Source organism: Sciurus vulgaris (genome assembly GCF_902686455.1).
Source record: "Sciurus vulgaris genome assembly, chromosome: 14".
Classification (NCBI taxonomy): Eukaryota; Metazoa; Chordata; class Mammalia; order Rodentia; family Sciuridae; genus Sciurus; species Sciurus vulgaris.
The window spans coordinates 25,440,087-25,456,944 of NC_136475.1; the positions used below are offsets into that span (position 1 = coordinate 25,440,087).

The 16,858-nt window shown below is 44.3% G+C and overlaps 1 protein-coding gene across 1 annotated transcript in view; it reads left to right on the plus strand.

Moving 5' to 3' along the window:
- Window positions 1–16,858, plus strand: part of ANTXR1 (ANTXR cell adhesion molecule 1) — a 168,923-nt gene that overhangs the window by 73,625 nt on the left and 78,440 nt on the right. Inside the window, 1 exon segment of the mRNA XM_079110856.1 lies at window positions 3,408–3,503. Coding sequence (XP_078966982.1) covers window positions 3,408–3,503 — 96 coding nt within the window.

Here is a 16,858-nt window from a genome sequence, read left to right on the forward strand (position 1 = left end):
GGGTTAGCTGTTGTTAGTGAAATGAGTACCGAGTGGTTTCCTGAAAAGGCTAGGGCTCAGGAATGACACTGTAAAATGGCATCCCTAAAGACTCCTTTCCCTCCTCAGGTCCTATTCCTCTTCAGCATGGACAGCAGTGTCCCAGTGTCCCCAGTTTAAAGCCACAAGGGTTCCCCTTGACTCAGGACAGAAGCCACACTTGGCTTGCAGAGCCTGTCACAGGAGGGGTTCTACTTCCTTTCTACAGCCAGCAGGCTCCAAGGACCTTCTCTGCTACTCCACCACCCCCCACCTGCATGTGCCCAGAGCTCTATGCCTGCCCCTATGTGCAGGAATGCCAGCTTGTCCTTGTGCCTGCAGGGCAGCAGCTCCTCAGTGTCACCTCCTCTGCGAAGTGCTCGTTCCCAGGCGCTAATAACAATAGCCTGCTAGTTAAACTGGGAGCCAAGTTGCCCACATTCAAATTCTGGCTTCTCTGTGAGGCTTTGGACAAGTTTCTCCACCTCTCCTTGCCTAAGTATTTTTATTCAGAAGATAAGAAAGATACAATTAATGAATTCAAAATTAAATGACCTGGCATATGGAAAGCATGGTACTACACAGAAAGAATAATCCCTGCACATAGTAAGTGCTTAATAAATATTAGCTAAACTAATGACAGTTATTGTTATCATTATTGTTATCTGACCAGAATGTCAGCTCTTCAAGAAAAGAGCCTAGCCCGGTAGTGCTCACCTGTAATCCCAGCAGTTAAGGCTACTTTACCCCCCAAGGCCTCCTTCCCCGCACCTGCCCCTTCCTGAGCCCCATGCTTCCTCCTCCCCTACAGCCAGGCAGAACTATGGCTCCTGAGGAGCAGACCAGACATGACTGAAGAAAAGCCAACCAGCCTCACTGTGTGCAAATTCAAGAAATCCCCCTTGTGTCTCTTCCCGCCACCTCAGTGAGCGTATCCCTCACCTTTGCCACTCGCTAGGAACCTTCTTCTTCCACAAGGACATAAATACATGTCCGCACAGTTTAGCAGCTTCAATTTCTCTCTCTGAAGTGAAGAAAAAAAAAAAAAGGGGGGGGGAAAAAAAGAGGGAAATTGTGTGTAATATGAATAAATGTCATGCCAAATCTGTACTAAAAGTCTACTGTTTTATAAGCTTCTCAGTGGCCAGAATCACTTCATTTTGCAGGTAAGGAAAATGGAGACTCAGTGACAACATGTGGCTTCCTCAAGTCCCTTCGTATACCACTTGGGATCTATTGAAGTGTTTATGCCCACGTTTATATTCCAAGTGCAAACAGATTTATGATCTGAGATGCTCACTGTATTCATTGTCCAGGGAAGCAGAGGGAGAGAAAATCACAGCCCAGAGTTTGATAAGATGGCTTACATGGGATTGCCCGGATGTTTCTGTTTCCATCTTACTGCTTGTTTTATCCTCACTGGTGCAGTGAGGCAGATGAGGTTATTACCTCCATTTAATGGAAAGTAGAGGCAGAGATCAGGAGGGTTGTCCTTGACTAACAGTAAGTTTGGAAAACACAGGTGATTTCTTCCTGTCACCACAAAAAAAAGAGCTCATGTTATGATGCTACAGGACCGGAGAGTTCCCTCTACCATGGCCATGACCACTGGTCTGGCCCCCATGCAATCTCTCCGCCCCCTGCCTCAGCCCAGCCCGGCACCTGTGCTTCCAAGACTGTGACTCCCTCGGGGGCAATCTGGCCTTCCCAAACCTTGGCTTCTTGCTTGGGACTGGGGGTGTTTAATTCCCTGGCTTTTTAGTCAAAGACATTCCAGAGAGTTCCAGGGAGTAAGAGCTGCCTTTAAACCTCTTCCAGTAGCCCCTGATGAGCATTCAAATGGAAGTGACTCACACCCAGCTCTGCCACTTAACCTGCTCTGTTACCCTAGAAAGGCCACCTAACCTCCCTCCTCTGTAAATGGGGCAGGGTAACAGCTTTGAGAATCCGATAGTGCTGTGAACGGGCTCCCCGGGAGGCCCTGAAGACTGTGGGTGTCATTTCAGGAAGGTCACAAGCTTCCATCCTCTTGAGCCCATCTGTAGACCCGATCCACTGACCTGCTTAAGAATCCCTGGACCCAGTGAGCTCAGGCACCAGTTGGGCACCAGAGTTTTAAAGAGTAACCTCGGCAATTTGGTTTTCTCATTCTGAAATGATAAAAGAGGAAGAAAGAAAATACACATTTTCAAAAAAGAATTAAATTATCATAAAGTTACTACCAATGAAACTACTACTAATATTGAGTAAATATCAATAAACTCTTAGTAAGACTTCAGTAAATACTCAGACAGGTTTTCTGTCCTTTCACTTTTGACCCGTATATATAGAAATCCTCTCCTCAGTCCAAGATTTTTTCCCAAGTCATTTAAATATTATTTGACAAAATAGTGGTGACATAGGAACTAATTTCATGGAAATTCCAAAACGCATTATTTAGTCTTCCCAGATTGTTAAACATTTGTGTTCTTTTCCTTTTTTTATTAGCATTAGTATTTGTGCAAACATTTGGGGGGGCTAAAAGTTTACCTGACAGTTTTACTTAGAAAACTTTTGAGACCCATAACAATGTGTCCCTAGGTTCGCTCCCCAGAAAGCTGTGCCCATTGGTGCTCCCAGTAGCTGGTAGGGAGGGAAGGTGGAAGACTTAGACCTGTGATCTCAAGTGGCTTCCTTGAATCAGCGACCTATAGTGCTGACATGTAAAGGAACTTCTGTTTGCAAAACGTTAACCACCACCTCAGGCTGCAGCAACCCTGTCTACTTTCCAGACAGGCCTAGGCATGCTTGGAAATGGGTGAAACTGTTCTTGCGTGTCTGCTTCCCTCCTCGCCCTGACAGCCACTTGATCTGACTCAGCCACCCCACCCTCACCTCCCAGGTCAGCTGCAGTCGCCCTCCTTCACCGCTGGCATCTCAGCATAGGGCGCTCGGCTTTCTAGCCACGGCCTTGGGAGTCTGCTACGTGACCTGTGAGACTGGGACTGGGGGAGAAGGCAGAACCCGGAGTGGGACTGTCCTGAGTCAGCCCAGATAGTGGCTAGAACATCAGTCCCAGTGAGCTGAGGGCTGTCACTGGACAGGGAATAATGCTTCAGGGGCAGAGGGCAGTGGTAGGCCACTCAGTGCCCTGTAGGCTGGAATCTTCAGATTCTTACTTAAAGAGAAGAGGAGGGCCTTCCTGAAAAGGCAAATCCATTTCACTTAAAAATTGGCTAAATAAGTATATTATGAAGCTACTCACCCAACGTGCTGGGCAGTTTCAGGCTTGAGCTTGGCAAATTGTACTCTTCTCTGAGCCTCAGCTCTGCCCTTGGTGGTGGGAGTTTGGGAAGGGCAGACCACCCAGGGTCCATCCTCTGCTGACCGCCTTTTTCTTGGCCCCACAGTCAGATGGCTCCATCCTGGCGATCGCCCTGCTGATTCTGTTCCTGCTCCTGGCTCTGGCATTGCTTTGGTGGTTCTGGCCCCTTTGCTGCACTGTGGTAAGTGCCCCAACCTCAGGTCATGAAAGGCAGCAGTGACATGAAGTTCCCAGGGCCACAAGTAGGGAGAAAAGGATCAAGAACTGTAGCAGTGGGGGACAAATCTTACATAGTGTATGCAATTTGTACAAAATCAACATAAACTGTCATTGATCACTGGAAACCATGAGTAGTCAGTGTGGGTTGGGATGTGAGTTGCTCTTAGGCTCACCCTTTGGTAGGGCTGCTGGAGGGACCACTCTGGGTCTGGTGCTTGGGAATGATCCATAGCATGCACACGATATCCCAAATGATGAGTGCTATTCGACATGTAATAAATATACAGTATGTGTGTGTATGGTACACATGCGCACACACACACACACACACACACACACACACATACACACACACCTGTTGATTGCCTCTACTGATATTTCCAGGGCCGCCATAATCTTAGCGCCTATTCTGTCTACCTGAGAGAGTGCCTCAGTGCCTCTTCTTTTTTTTCCAATCAAGAGAGAGAGGCACCCAGCCAGGCATGGTAGCACATGTCCCAGTGACTCAGGAGGCTGAGGCAGGAGAATCGCAATTTCAAAGACAGCTTCAGCAACCTAGCAAGGCCCTGAGCTACTCAGTGAGACCCTATCTCAAAATAAAATATTAAAAATTATTGGGGTTGTGCCTCAGTGGTTAAGCACCCCTGGGTTCAATCTCTGGTGAACAAGAAGAAGAAGAAGGAGGAGGAGGGGGAGGGGCACCCACCTTTATTTCATTAATTTTAGCTAACATTTATAGGACACCCTTCCTGTCTCAGAATCACAGCTCTAAGGAGTTTGGCTAAAAGATCAATAAGAACCTACCTCCTCCCATCACTGTCATCTGGAGTCACAGTGTCTCCCTAAAGAGCTTAGGACCTGCAATAACCTGCCCTGTTGATGAACTTCAGTGCCTAAAGGATATGTCTGATCATCAGTTTCTAGTCCCTGGTCCCTAGACTGGAAAAAGCCCCAATACAGTAATATCGAACTAACGAGTAACATATGAACTCAGACACATCTAGTCCACCTGCACCCTCCCTGGGAGTCGGGGTGGGTGCTGGACAGTGAGTTGGAAGCACCATCCCGCTTGGCTGCCAGGGCATCATCTGTTCCCTGTATTTTAGTCCTTTCAGGCAGCAGCCGGCAGGGTAAAGACAGGGACCCTCTTCAGGACAGGGGCTTGTCTCGTTTTATCTCTGATACTCCAGCATGTAGCACACAGGCAAAGGACTCACGTCAGTGTGCAGAACTGAACTGAACCCAGACCCCAGACACGTAGGGCCCCGGACTTGAAAAGGAGGGGAGATGCCTTCGAACGACATTTAAAGAGGTGGCAAATAAATGTGATGAACAACCCAGGCAGCCAGGATGGGGACCATGTGGCAGAAACTTCTGGAAAGGGATGATGAGGCAGATAGAACCCGTGTGTGCAGAGACAGACTCAGGACAGACACAAGTCTCCCGTCAATTGATACCATCCAACCGGACTGATCCTCCCAAGATGTTAGACAGATTCTCACCACAGCAGCTCCAGAAGTTAAATGGAGTTTTAAATACTTAAAGCCATACAACCATTTTATTTTGAGGTAAAAAAAAAATCCCCATGAGTCAGCAAGAACCCTTTCTATGATGATTCAAAAACAAGCACAGGGGCTGGAGGTCTAGCTCAGTTGGTAGAGTGTTTGCCTAGTAAGCACAAGGCCCTGGGTTCAATCCCCAGCTCCACAAAAAAAAAAAAAAAAAAAAAAAGGCACATTTTCAAGTCCCTCATTCTGAAGGGAAAAAAAAAAGTCTGCAGCAGGCTCTTAAAGAAGCAGGTGGACAGGAATGGTGGCAGCAATCAGGGAACACCAGGACATCTACCATAGTACTCTTCACCTAGGCCCTTTGGTTTGTACAGTTACCTCTGGGTGGGGACACTTGAGAACAATAGGATAGCCAAGCAATGCTCCACCAGCTTCTGGCTGTTTTCCTGGGCAAGTTACTTAACCTCTGTGTCTCAGTTTCCTCTTTGGTATAGTGAGGACAATGAAAATCTGACCTCACAAGTAGATGGCAAAGATTTAAGGAGTCTGTGTGTATTAGAAAGCACCTAGTGTGGAGTAAAGGCTGTGTATCATTATTATTATTATTAAAAAATGATTAACTGCAATAGGAATCTATTTATGTTCTATAGCATTCAACATATATTGGTAGGAACTCTTTCTCAAAATAAACCTTTCATTATTGGAAGCAGTATTACCCAAGGTCAGATTGTTTTGCAATATTCAAAATATTTTTCAATGAATTTATCTAGTTAAGTCCCGGTTGCTTTGGAAAGCAGCCCAAATGTCTTAATGTGGTTTGATTTTGTAAGTCCCTGAGGATTTCTTTATGAGGGAAGATCCTGGAGATTAATTTTCCTGTTTATAATGTCCATAAAAACTGCCCCCACCTTCTATTTCTGAAAGCTGGCCTGGGCTCCGATGCTTGATGTGCCCCCAGAAGGACTTGTTGATCACTTGTCTCCTTGATGAGCGATGATGTTCTGAGGGATCGATCATGTGCTGTCTGGACGAGAGTATCAGGAAGGAGGGCAAGCAGGAACCTCCCCACAGGCCCCATGCAGAAGATTCTGGAAAGTTTTTCTACCCTGAGTGACAGCACTCCTCACCAGTCCTCTGACTGAGAGAGGACTGTTGTCCTTGTAAACAGTGGTCCCCAAATCTCCATTGCTCTCCCTGCCCCTCCATCAAGTATGAGAAATGCCCCATGATATAGTACCAAAACTGTCTTGGTGTCACAGGCAAAGCCAGAAAGCAGGAAGGTCCTGCAACTTGCGGGCTGCAGGCTGCATGAAGCCAGTCTGTCCCCTGCTGTGGTGTTCTCTTCAGAAGTCATTCAAAATATTTGACAGTCTGCAAGGCCCACCCCAACTGAGCCAAACATCAACCCCTCAGTGGCTGGATATGGGGAAGGGACACAAGGTCCTGGAGGGTGGCTGGGTGGCAGAGCAGGCCCTCAGGTACCTTCTAACTGACCATAAAGAGCATTTTTTACATGCAACAACCAGCATGACCAGACTAGGTGTAGTGGATGCTGTCAGACCTGCCCTCTGCCTTGGCATGCTTTTTGCTTCCAGTAGATCTTGCCTGGAAGAAGTCCAATGAGGGAGTGTGGTTGGTAGTGACTCCCCATCGCATCTTGCTTCTCTTAAAGGACCCCACTCTCATCTGGGCTCTTAACTTCCAGCTGAATGGGACCTGAGTTAACTTATTATCAGCATAGCAGAGTATAATCTGATGGAAAGAGAGGGAAATGACCTGGATCAAAACCTTCATTGCTTCCCAGATTGGCTCTCAGTACCCACAAGATGTACCTCTGGCTTCTAAGAGTCCAACATTTAGTGTCACTAGCACACACACACACAAAAAAAAAAAAAAAACACTGAAAGGGAGAGAGGCAGTGGACTTGGCACTCTCTGGGCTTGAGTTCCAAAATGAAAATTCAAATGTCATTGTTCTACCAGAAATAAATGCTCACCACAGTTGCACAGGGGCTGTTGCCAGAGCTCCTCAGGTCATGCCAGACCCACTCCATCAACTCACAAGTTAGGATCAATATTATGGGAATCTCCAAATTGAACTTTTCAAAGAGGAAGAAAAGGAAATATGAACAAGAAGAGGATCATGGAAGAAAGTTAAAATGTATTGGAAGAGTAAATGTTATAAATAACTTAGCTATTTACAGAAAAAATAAAAGTCAGCAATGATTCAGTGACACTGGGCACTACACTGTTTTAGAAAGTACAGGCTGCCCTGAGAGCTCACCCTCACCCTGCTGCCAGGGTGAACCTGCAGCCCAGCCAGGCTGAAAGCATGATGCAAAATCCATCACATCCTGCCCCCGTTTCAGCAGGCAGCAAGACAGGGGTCAACTCTGCGTAGCACTAGAGATTGGCTCCTCCGCATCCAAAAACCAGTGCTTCCTGGTCTCCTCATCTACTGAGTCCTGGGGGACACTTGCAGGAACACCCTCAATTCCCTACCTCCACCCCCACTTGGCCTGTTCATCCCTACACCCAGACTCCCACAACTCTGTGTTCTCTCCTGCTCCCAAGACTCTGATCGCCTTGGGAAAGAATTGCCCCAGTGTGCTGATGGGCCGGCATGCCTTGATGAGGCCTTCAGCAAACCCCAAGCTCATCTTGACAGATAAGAATCCCCCGCAACTGTGCCCCTTCTCCTGGAGATCATCCTCCTCCTCTGGCCTTCCGTGCTCAGCAGACAACCTGCTTTTCTATCTCAGTGAAAATACAAAGGCTGTCCCATGACCCACCCTTCCCCTCCCAGCACCCTCCTTTGGGCGGCCACCTTCGACCTCCCTCTGCTCCCCGGCCGGGACCACCCTCTCTTTCCATGTGTCTTCTGGTTTCTGTCCCTCACTTCAGCCCTTCTCCTGGCATCTAGGCTTCCTTGCTCTGCCTACAAACATGCCAGCTTCCTTCACCCTTTAAAAAAAAATGCCTCTGCCTTACTTCTCCTTCAAGCTCACTTCTCCCTCCTCCCTTCCATTTGTTTTCAGAGCATCCACAGTTCACAATTCCTCTGTTCACTCCTCAGCAGCGGCACCCTGACGTCTGTCACCATGATTTCTCGAATCCTCTGTTGGAAGCATACATTCCCCAGTCAGTGGTCTCTGCCCGATTCTCATTCTACTTTATCTCTTTCAGCAGTTACACACTGTGACCTCTCTCCTCTCTGCACTCTCCCCTCTGCTGGCCTTTGCTGAGTCTTCTCCATCTCTGTTCAGCTTTACCCCGTGCCCTTTAAGGTCTCTTCTGCCTCTGCTTGCCTTCCATCTCCGGTTGTGGTCTTTGACCCTCCTCTCTGTGCTTTGTCCTGGGCAGAATCACCAACTCCCATGACTTCAATTACTTAATGTGACACCATCACCAGCCTTGGCTCCAGAGGACCAGACCACATGACAGGGGCCCCGTGGACATCTCACATGCAGGCATCTCACCTCAACATGTCCCAAACTAAACTCATCACAGTATCCTCTAAACCTGCTCTTCAACAACGGAAGTGACACTAAGCTACCCAGTGCAGAGTGACCACTGATGCCTTCGGTCATGCTTCATCTGATGTCACTTTAGAGTGTCTTCAGTGCATCCTCCTCTCACACCTCGTCTTGCCTCTCACACCCCTCCTCTAGAACACGCACAGTACCTAACCCTGAGCAGTTGTTTACAACACAGTGAGGAATGAATGAACGAATTCCACTGCCTTAGTCTATCTAGGGTTCTCCCACTTACGCTCTTTCTATCTGCTCTTTCAGCCTTTCTCATCTTCGCTGTAGAGATTTTTCTACAGAAGGAAAATCAGATCATTTGTCCTACTCACTTCCCCTGTCCAAATCCTCTTGACTACTCAGTTGCTCCCAAATTTCCACCTCCTTGATATGGCACGTGTAGACTCTTCTCCTACTTCTCCAGCCTGGCCTGTCCCTTCCCCCTCCTGTGCATGGACTACCTTAGCACTGTGCACTGATAATGTTATTATAACCATCTGCCTCTCTGTCTTCACCAGTCAAGGTGAAGCTGTTGGAAGCTAGTGCCGTAGACCCTCACAGCATAACGTAGTGCTTGGCTCAAAACTCTGAGTAAATCTTAGAATTCATTGAGAAGTTGAATGAATGGAGGGTCATCTCCAGGCACACCCTTCTCTATGGGGATATTTGAACATACCACATGCTTCTTTCCCATGATCTCTTGACTCATCGTGTTTCCTTTTGCTGAAATATTTTCATCTTTCTCGAGTCTGTCAACAATTCCTCTGTCTTCAAAGTCATCTCAATGATTACTCACTCCATCTCAGAGCTTCCTGCACACCTCCCCCACCCCAGGGAACATTAGCTGCTGCTTCAGTTGGTTCCCCGAGCACTTTGTTCACACCTGTCTTAGAGCATTTGTTCATCCTATCACAGTAGTTATGTTTTATGTGTATTTCTGTCACTATACTCTGAATTCCTTCAGGGAAAAAGGAGTACAAAAAAATAATTCCCAAATGGAGTACAGGGCTTAGTACATTATTTGTTTTCCAAACTATACTAAAAGGCTGTCAACTTGGAGAACAGTTTAGATACAAAAGAAATTCACACATAATTTGATGGAACTGTATTAGATGATGGTTTCTTGAGTGTTTGTATTGTTTTATTTCAAAATCTACATATATGTTAGAGGCAATATTTATATACATAAATATTTCATACAAAAAACATATCCATTTCTTTAAGTCCTAGAAACTTGCCCAATTTATTGGAAGGGTAATTGTATATCGGGAATATGAGTGGAAAGATCTTACTATATTTTGCAAGATGAAAAAATGTGGAGATCAGTTGCACAACTGTTTGAATACACATAATGCTACTGAATTGTGCACTTAAAATAGTAAGATGGTAAAGTTTATGTTTTGTGGTATTTTCCACAGCTATAAAGAAAAAAAAAATTCTGCTATGAGTTTGCAGTTCTTCTGCAACTAATTAAACCTCCACGCTGCTGAGGTCAAATCAAGGCAACATTTTCCTGTTCAAATTACAGCAAATATTTTTATTCAGTCTGTTAGGAGATGATCATGCATTCAGAATTTCCCCCTATATATATAAACAAAATTCTGTTCCCTTTCGTTTTCAATGGCCTCATTGGTATCTTATGAATAGTTTTTGAAAGAATTATATAAAGGATCATGTTTAATTCATTTTATTGAATTTCAAGGATAGTTCAACAAATAAGCCTATTGGACATCTCCAGTGACAAATTGCAAGGGGAAAAAATTAATTGAGCACTTGATATGCCTTAAATCGAAATACAAATAAAGTCCTCAAATCATGTTCTCCACACCTTGAAGCATAACATTTAATTTATGGGGCCAGGAAGATAACCAAGCCTACACTCACCAAGGGGGGTTGCTGTCAGTTTGTTTAATTAAACATGATTCATACAAGCAGTTCTTCATGCAAGCATCCTGGGCCTAGCCTAACAGTGCTTTCCTGATGCCTTGCCAGCCTCCACCCAGTCCCCATCTGGGCACTTTTCCACTCGGCAGCTGACGAGCTTAGTTTTCACTACGCACAGCTCTGCTGTAACTTGCCCTGCCCTCCCTGCTGGACCTGCACTTCACGCCCCACACGCCCAGTGCTCTCTCATTCCCGCCTCTCCCTGATGGCTCCCCTCATCCCTTGCCTTCTAACCCACCCACCGCTGTCCTCAGGCCTGCAGGTGCACTAGAAAGAGGGCAAGCTCTCATCAAAGATGATAGTTTCCAATACCAGTCTTCTGTTAGTTAAAGGAATGAGCATATCCATCCATTTCTAATTGCAATGATATCATGTCTATGGTTGCTTCCTTCCTCTTACCTTCTGTAAGTGAATCTATTCCCCCGTCCCAAGACTCTCTGTCTGTGGTTCTCAAATCTGGTCATATATTGAAATACCTGAGGGTTAATATGCTGCAAGTAAACAGGGGCAGCTTTTCCAAACTACGTCCACAGGACAGTAATACCTTACAAATGTGAACAGGCACACTTCAGAACAAGAGGTAGTGAAGCAGTAAGTTTGAAAGACACCATTAGACTAAGTTAAATAATTATATTGGTTGCAGGACTTGTCAGAGCCTTAAATAGGATAGGTTGCATTGTAAATCTCCAAACTTATTCTGACCCTGGAACTCTTTCTTAGCCTATCCCTACCCAACCCTCCCAAACTGACATCTGGAAGGACACTGGTATTCTACCAAACATATTTGGTGAACACAATCCTACAGAATGTTGAAGCAGCTGAAGTCTCTGAATTCTGAGGAACTTCCAGCCTCTTTCCTGCCCTCCTCAGAGGCTGCACCAATGCTAGCAAGCTTGAAAATACTGTGAACATTATCAACATATCCTGGTTCTCTGTATTCCCTGCTCAGATTCCACTGGCATTGCTAGTGGTTGGAACAAGCTTGCCCATAACCCAGGCAGAGTCCAAGACTCCTCTACCAAGCCTCAGAAATTCTGAATTCATGGATTTATTCTACAATTCTACAATTTCAGTTTGCAGTAACCCTGAATGTCATCAAAGGGAGACTATGCATGGCTGCTATTCTAAATTACCATTTAAGTCACTTAGGGCTCATCAAATCACGTTAAAATTCCTGCTGATTCTCACTTAAGTATTGATGAATGTAGCCTTTTAAATAATCCTAGCTTCATGAAGATAAGAGGCCAAAAATCATTTGAAATTCGAATTCCAAATGGAAAAAAAAAAAAAAAAAAGTTGATCTCATTTCTTTGAAAACATCTTGTTCTTTATTCCAGATCAACACCCTTGGCACAGCCTTTGCTAAACTTTTACAGAGTATAAGTACTAGGTTCAGGCAGATCTGGGACAGTACTGACCCCCCCCCCCATGCCAGCTTCGATCACTTGTGAGGTTTCCATTAAAATGTATCAGTCTATACAGTAGAAAGAGCCCTTCATCACCTATCAGCTAGCCTCTCACCCTTCCTGAACATTTTCCATATCACATTGCTCATTTTCCCTTGGTTTCTTGAGTTTATTAGAATTTTACCTATAAAGCTGGGAATACGAATGGAAGGCTAGAATATAAAAAGCAAGCATTCCTTCAGTCTGTGATACTAAAGCCTTTGCTGATGGCTTTTTGATCTGAATTGGCATTTCTTCTACCAACAACTCTGTTCTGATAGCTTTTGCTCACATGGAACCTACCTGGCAAGGGAAGGGAGGCAATGGCTGAGTTGGCTGTAAGAGATCAACCCAGAAGTTCAAGGATAAGCAATGGATTTTTTTGAGACTCCAATTTTTTTTTTCTTTTTTTTCCATCAGAATACCATCATTTATTTGAGCTAACCCCCACAGGGAATGCAGGAAATAATCATTTATTTTTAAAAAAATCAATTATGCTTGACTACACTGCAAAACAAAAGCAAAAAACATAACCTGTATAAATCAAGTAAGAGTTGTTTTAAATGTAGAGCCAGACTCACAAGAAAATAGGAGACATTTCCAGGCCCAAAGTGAAGAAGGATCTGGAAATCAGAGGAGCAGCTGACCCTAAGCAGTGGCTGTCTAAGGGGAGAGTTTCTGATCACAGTGACCTATAAATTTGGTTTAATAGACTTTCCTTGGTTTACAAAACTTGGGAATTGGAATTGAGTCTTCTGCCTGAAGTTGGATCCTTGAGTGAAAGGAAGAGTTTGAAGTGTGACCCTGAGAATTCCTGACCATAACCTCTCAGAGTTTTAAAGTTCAAATGTATACAACTTGGGGTTCTGTACATGATAAGCAGAGAAGAACTTAGGAATCAGCAGGAGGAATCTTAAATCCTCTGGTGGGTTTGTCCCTAAACCCAAACCTCATCAGATTCTCAGGATAAATGCAAACAACACATGAGCAAACAATCTAAAGTTACCCAAAACCCAAGGAATATTATTGCTCAGACTCCTCAGGGTTGTACTATATATATGGAAAGCACCAAAAACCAGAAATCAGATAAAGAAGTCAGGCCCTGTCAGCAGTATTTCCTTTGCTCTCTCCAAAGTTAACAATAGTTGTTAAATAGCAGATGTACTGAAAGTTCTGTAAATGTCACTATTTGTCCCATAACATGAAGTGTATCCCTAAAAATATCACTGCATTATGGAATTTGGGCCCATGAAAATAACAGAATTAATGGTTCAGAGCAGAATATTCGAAACCGTACAGTCTTATAAAACAATATGCTAAAAGAATAATAAACTCAATAAAACATCCTGCTCTTTTAATATCTTAATTCTTAATAAAAGTGCTATAGTTAAGATAGCCCTGTGCCTTGATTTTTTTAAAAAAATAAACACACAAACTGTCCGCGTGGGTACGAGTGTAGAGCTGTACTGTTCTTGGAGTTACAGATGAGTCTAGGAATGAGATTCTTAGGACCAAGTGTCACAAAACTAGAGGTGAATGACTGTGACTCACTGTCTTGTTATTCCTAATGCACTGGCTTAAAATAGAAAATCAGCTTTTGTTGTTTTGCCAGGTTCCTTTTTCATTAAAATAATAATAATAATAATTAATAATAATAAAACTTTGTGGTTCCGAATAGGATCAAATGCTACGAAAGCACCATGCCATTGCTCAGCATTCCAGCCTGTTCTTCACAAGCTTCTCCTCCCCTGTAAAGCAAATGTAGCCTCCAGAGTTCCCCATCTTTCCTTTGGTTTCCGGCAGGGTCTCCTGTGAAGCTTCGTTACACCTGCTGCTCTCACAGCCTCCTGCGCTTTCTCACTCTCCCCAAGCTGAAGGTTCTCCTCCTCTCTCCAGTCCCTGGTTGCTATAACCAGGGCATACCCTCATATCGAGGATGCTACATAAAAACTTCTAAGAAGACAAGAAATCACACCCAGGAGCACAACCTTTGTTTGCATTGCACAAGGGTAAACAGACGTGAGAAACTGATGACAGGTGTGTGTATTTTGCATCGACTTCCCCAGGTCCTTAGTGGGAGCTGGACAGCATCTTAACATTAACCTGATGCTACTCAGTGGCACCAAATATAATCACCTCATGATTTTCAGCATATAAATGGTTAACATTATGCAATGTGAATTTTCGTACCACCACTAAAAAACAAACAAATGAAAAATCCAAAATATGTATTTACATCTCCTTTACCTCTGGGAGGGGGAAAAAAATCCAAAAGCCCTATTTTAAACTAACACAAATTCACAGTTCGGTGTCTTTCCCAGTTCACCTACCACGTGTGATCAAATTCACATGTTGCATAACTGTGTGGTAATAGAGACCACACATACTTTTCAAATTTTTAGGACGCTTTCTTGGAAATTAGTTTGAGACACAAAGCTGGGAAGTGGAATCTTGACCCTCAAAGCAGTGAATTTACTTGACAGCTGGGGCTTAGGGGCATAGAATGGGACATAGATGGTGCTCAGAAAATAATTGTGATTAATCATTAAGTCCAACCCATGAAACTAATGAATTGGCAGCTGGGGCTAAATGCAGCTTAATTACTAAAGAATCATTTAGATGGGGGATTGAAAGATCAGAATTGAGTCATGCATCATGTATTAAGTGCTTACTTGAGAGGCAAGGAAGTTTAGAGCCATCAGAAATGTTTCCTTTCCCATTCCCTTAAGAAGAACGCCCCCTCATTCATTCATTCCAAATACAGTGACTGAGTAACAAGAACTAAGCTATGTGTCAAAGAAAAAAACTGACAAATATACCTATGTCTTCTAGAGGCTCAGAATCCAGAAAGAGATGCAAACAGCTCAGGAAGTTAATTGGTAATGGTACTGCCAGTGAAAGATCCAATCCCCCGATTCCCAGGGAACCATTTAGCTGGAATTTTCTCAGTACTGGGTCCAGGATGCAAAGCCATACCATTTCTGCACACAGGTGAATACAAATGCTCACTGGAGGAAGCCAAGGGGTACCTACAAGAAGAGCCCATAGTCTCCTCCGTTGCAGTTCTGTCTTCCTCACAGCGGGACATTGGAGGTCTTGGAGAGCCCAGAGTTCCTGACAACAGAACAAGGACCATTGTTAGAATGAAACATTTCCAAAGCTGGTGTTTCTTCTTGGCCATAAGCAACTATCAGCAGAGTATCTGTAGAAGTGTCTGGTTTGAGGCAAACCATAATACCTCCCTACATATCTAATTCATGTGTAGTGTTGTTAGAAATAAGCTAATTCACACTTCTCAAATGTGGTCCACAGACCAGCAGGGTCAGCATCCTCTGGGAACGTCTTAGGAATGCAAGTGTCTGGCCCCAGAGCTGCTAATGAGACCCCAGACAGTGCAATCCAGAACATTTATGCATAAGAAACCAGCCAGGTGATTCTGATTCTCAAAAAGTTTGAACTCACTAACGAAAATTAGAAGACAGGTACCTAATTTTGTTCATAGAGTAGTAATCTCAAGCAGTTCTCTTGGGCTTGATCTAAATAGCAGAGTTGCCTATGTGTGAAGGAATTTTTCCTTTGCAGCAACCAAGAGACCAGGGCTTTGGCGTAGAGGAGGTACAGGAGATGTCCTGAATGCAGCTCATGCAAAAGGAACATTAGATGCTAAATACAGTTTAAGAGGAAAAGAGCCAATAAAGAATTCCTGTTTAGACCCACATCTAATGCCACAAGATGAACATCTTCTCCAGGAGCTTGTCACTATTATTCTATAACCAACCCCTGTCACAGAGGGAAGAGACAGGTAAGAGGAAGAGGACAGCTATAAAGTCAAGGTGGGGGATTTCTTAACAAAGTGACAGAGACAAAACAGGGACCCAGTTTGTCCTCCTGCTCCTCATGTAGCCTGTCCCTCAGCTTTAAATGAGTAAGCCATTGTGCCCATCAGCTGGAGGAGGGAGCACCCATGTTAAAATGTGGATGGACCACATTTGCATTCAATTGCACAAGACCACAGCAGTAGAGTTAGCAAGAGCAAAGAGAGACAAGCAACAAAACTTCAAATTAGGAGCAAAACTTCAGTACTTTAAGAGAAAGAAAACATAACAAGCAAAACAAACTCACGCCCCGCAGTTGAACTTGATTCATAAATCCCAGTGGTTTAACTCTGCAGGTATCAGATAGGCCCTGCCTCATGGGGTCTTTCTGCTCTATTTATACCGTTCTATCTAAATCTCCATGTCTTCCATCACTGCCGCTTCCAACAGCCACACTTAGGGGTGCATGTAAAAACTTGAATGTTTTCAATCAATTAGAAGTAATGTTTCAATTTTACAAGATTTTTAATTTTATCTGGACTTTTCTGATTTTTTTTTAAATCTGTATAACAGTCTTTGTTGGATCTGGCCCCACCCCATGTCTGCCTGAGCAGAGAAAGATTAGCTCAGAATTCAAGTCACTGATAAGAGAGGCAAGGAGATGCCTCTCCCAACTTAGAGAAATTTCAAGAAATTCTCGGGTAGCAAAGAAACACTAACAGGATCCAGAAGTTTCATCCATCTGATTTTCCTTATCCCCTTTACTTCACCAGCCCAAATATTAATGCAAAAGGGACTCTAGGGCAGCTCTGCCATGGAGGCAAATGGTCACTTCCTGACCACCCTAGTCTAAAGATGGTCTAAGTGGGGAAGCGGGGCTGGCCACCCTCAGCACTGCCTGAAAATTCAGTTCTCCCACATCAGGCCTATAAATATACTTGTCGGGGAGTTTTCCTTTTAAATATTTTATTAAGGATCTCTTCAATCTTAACCATCTTCTCCTTGTCTCTCCTAATGAGGAAGGAGCTGAAGAACAGAGGAACCTCCCCACACCTGCACAGAGCGGGAAATGGGTCAAA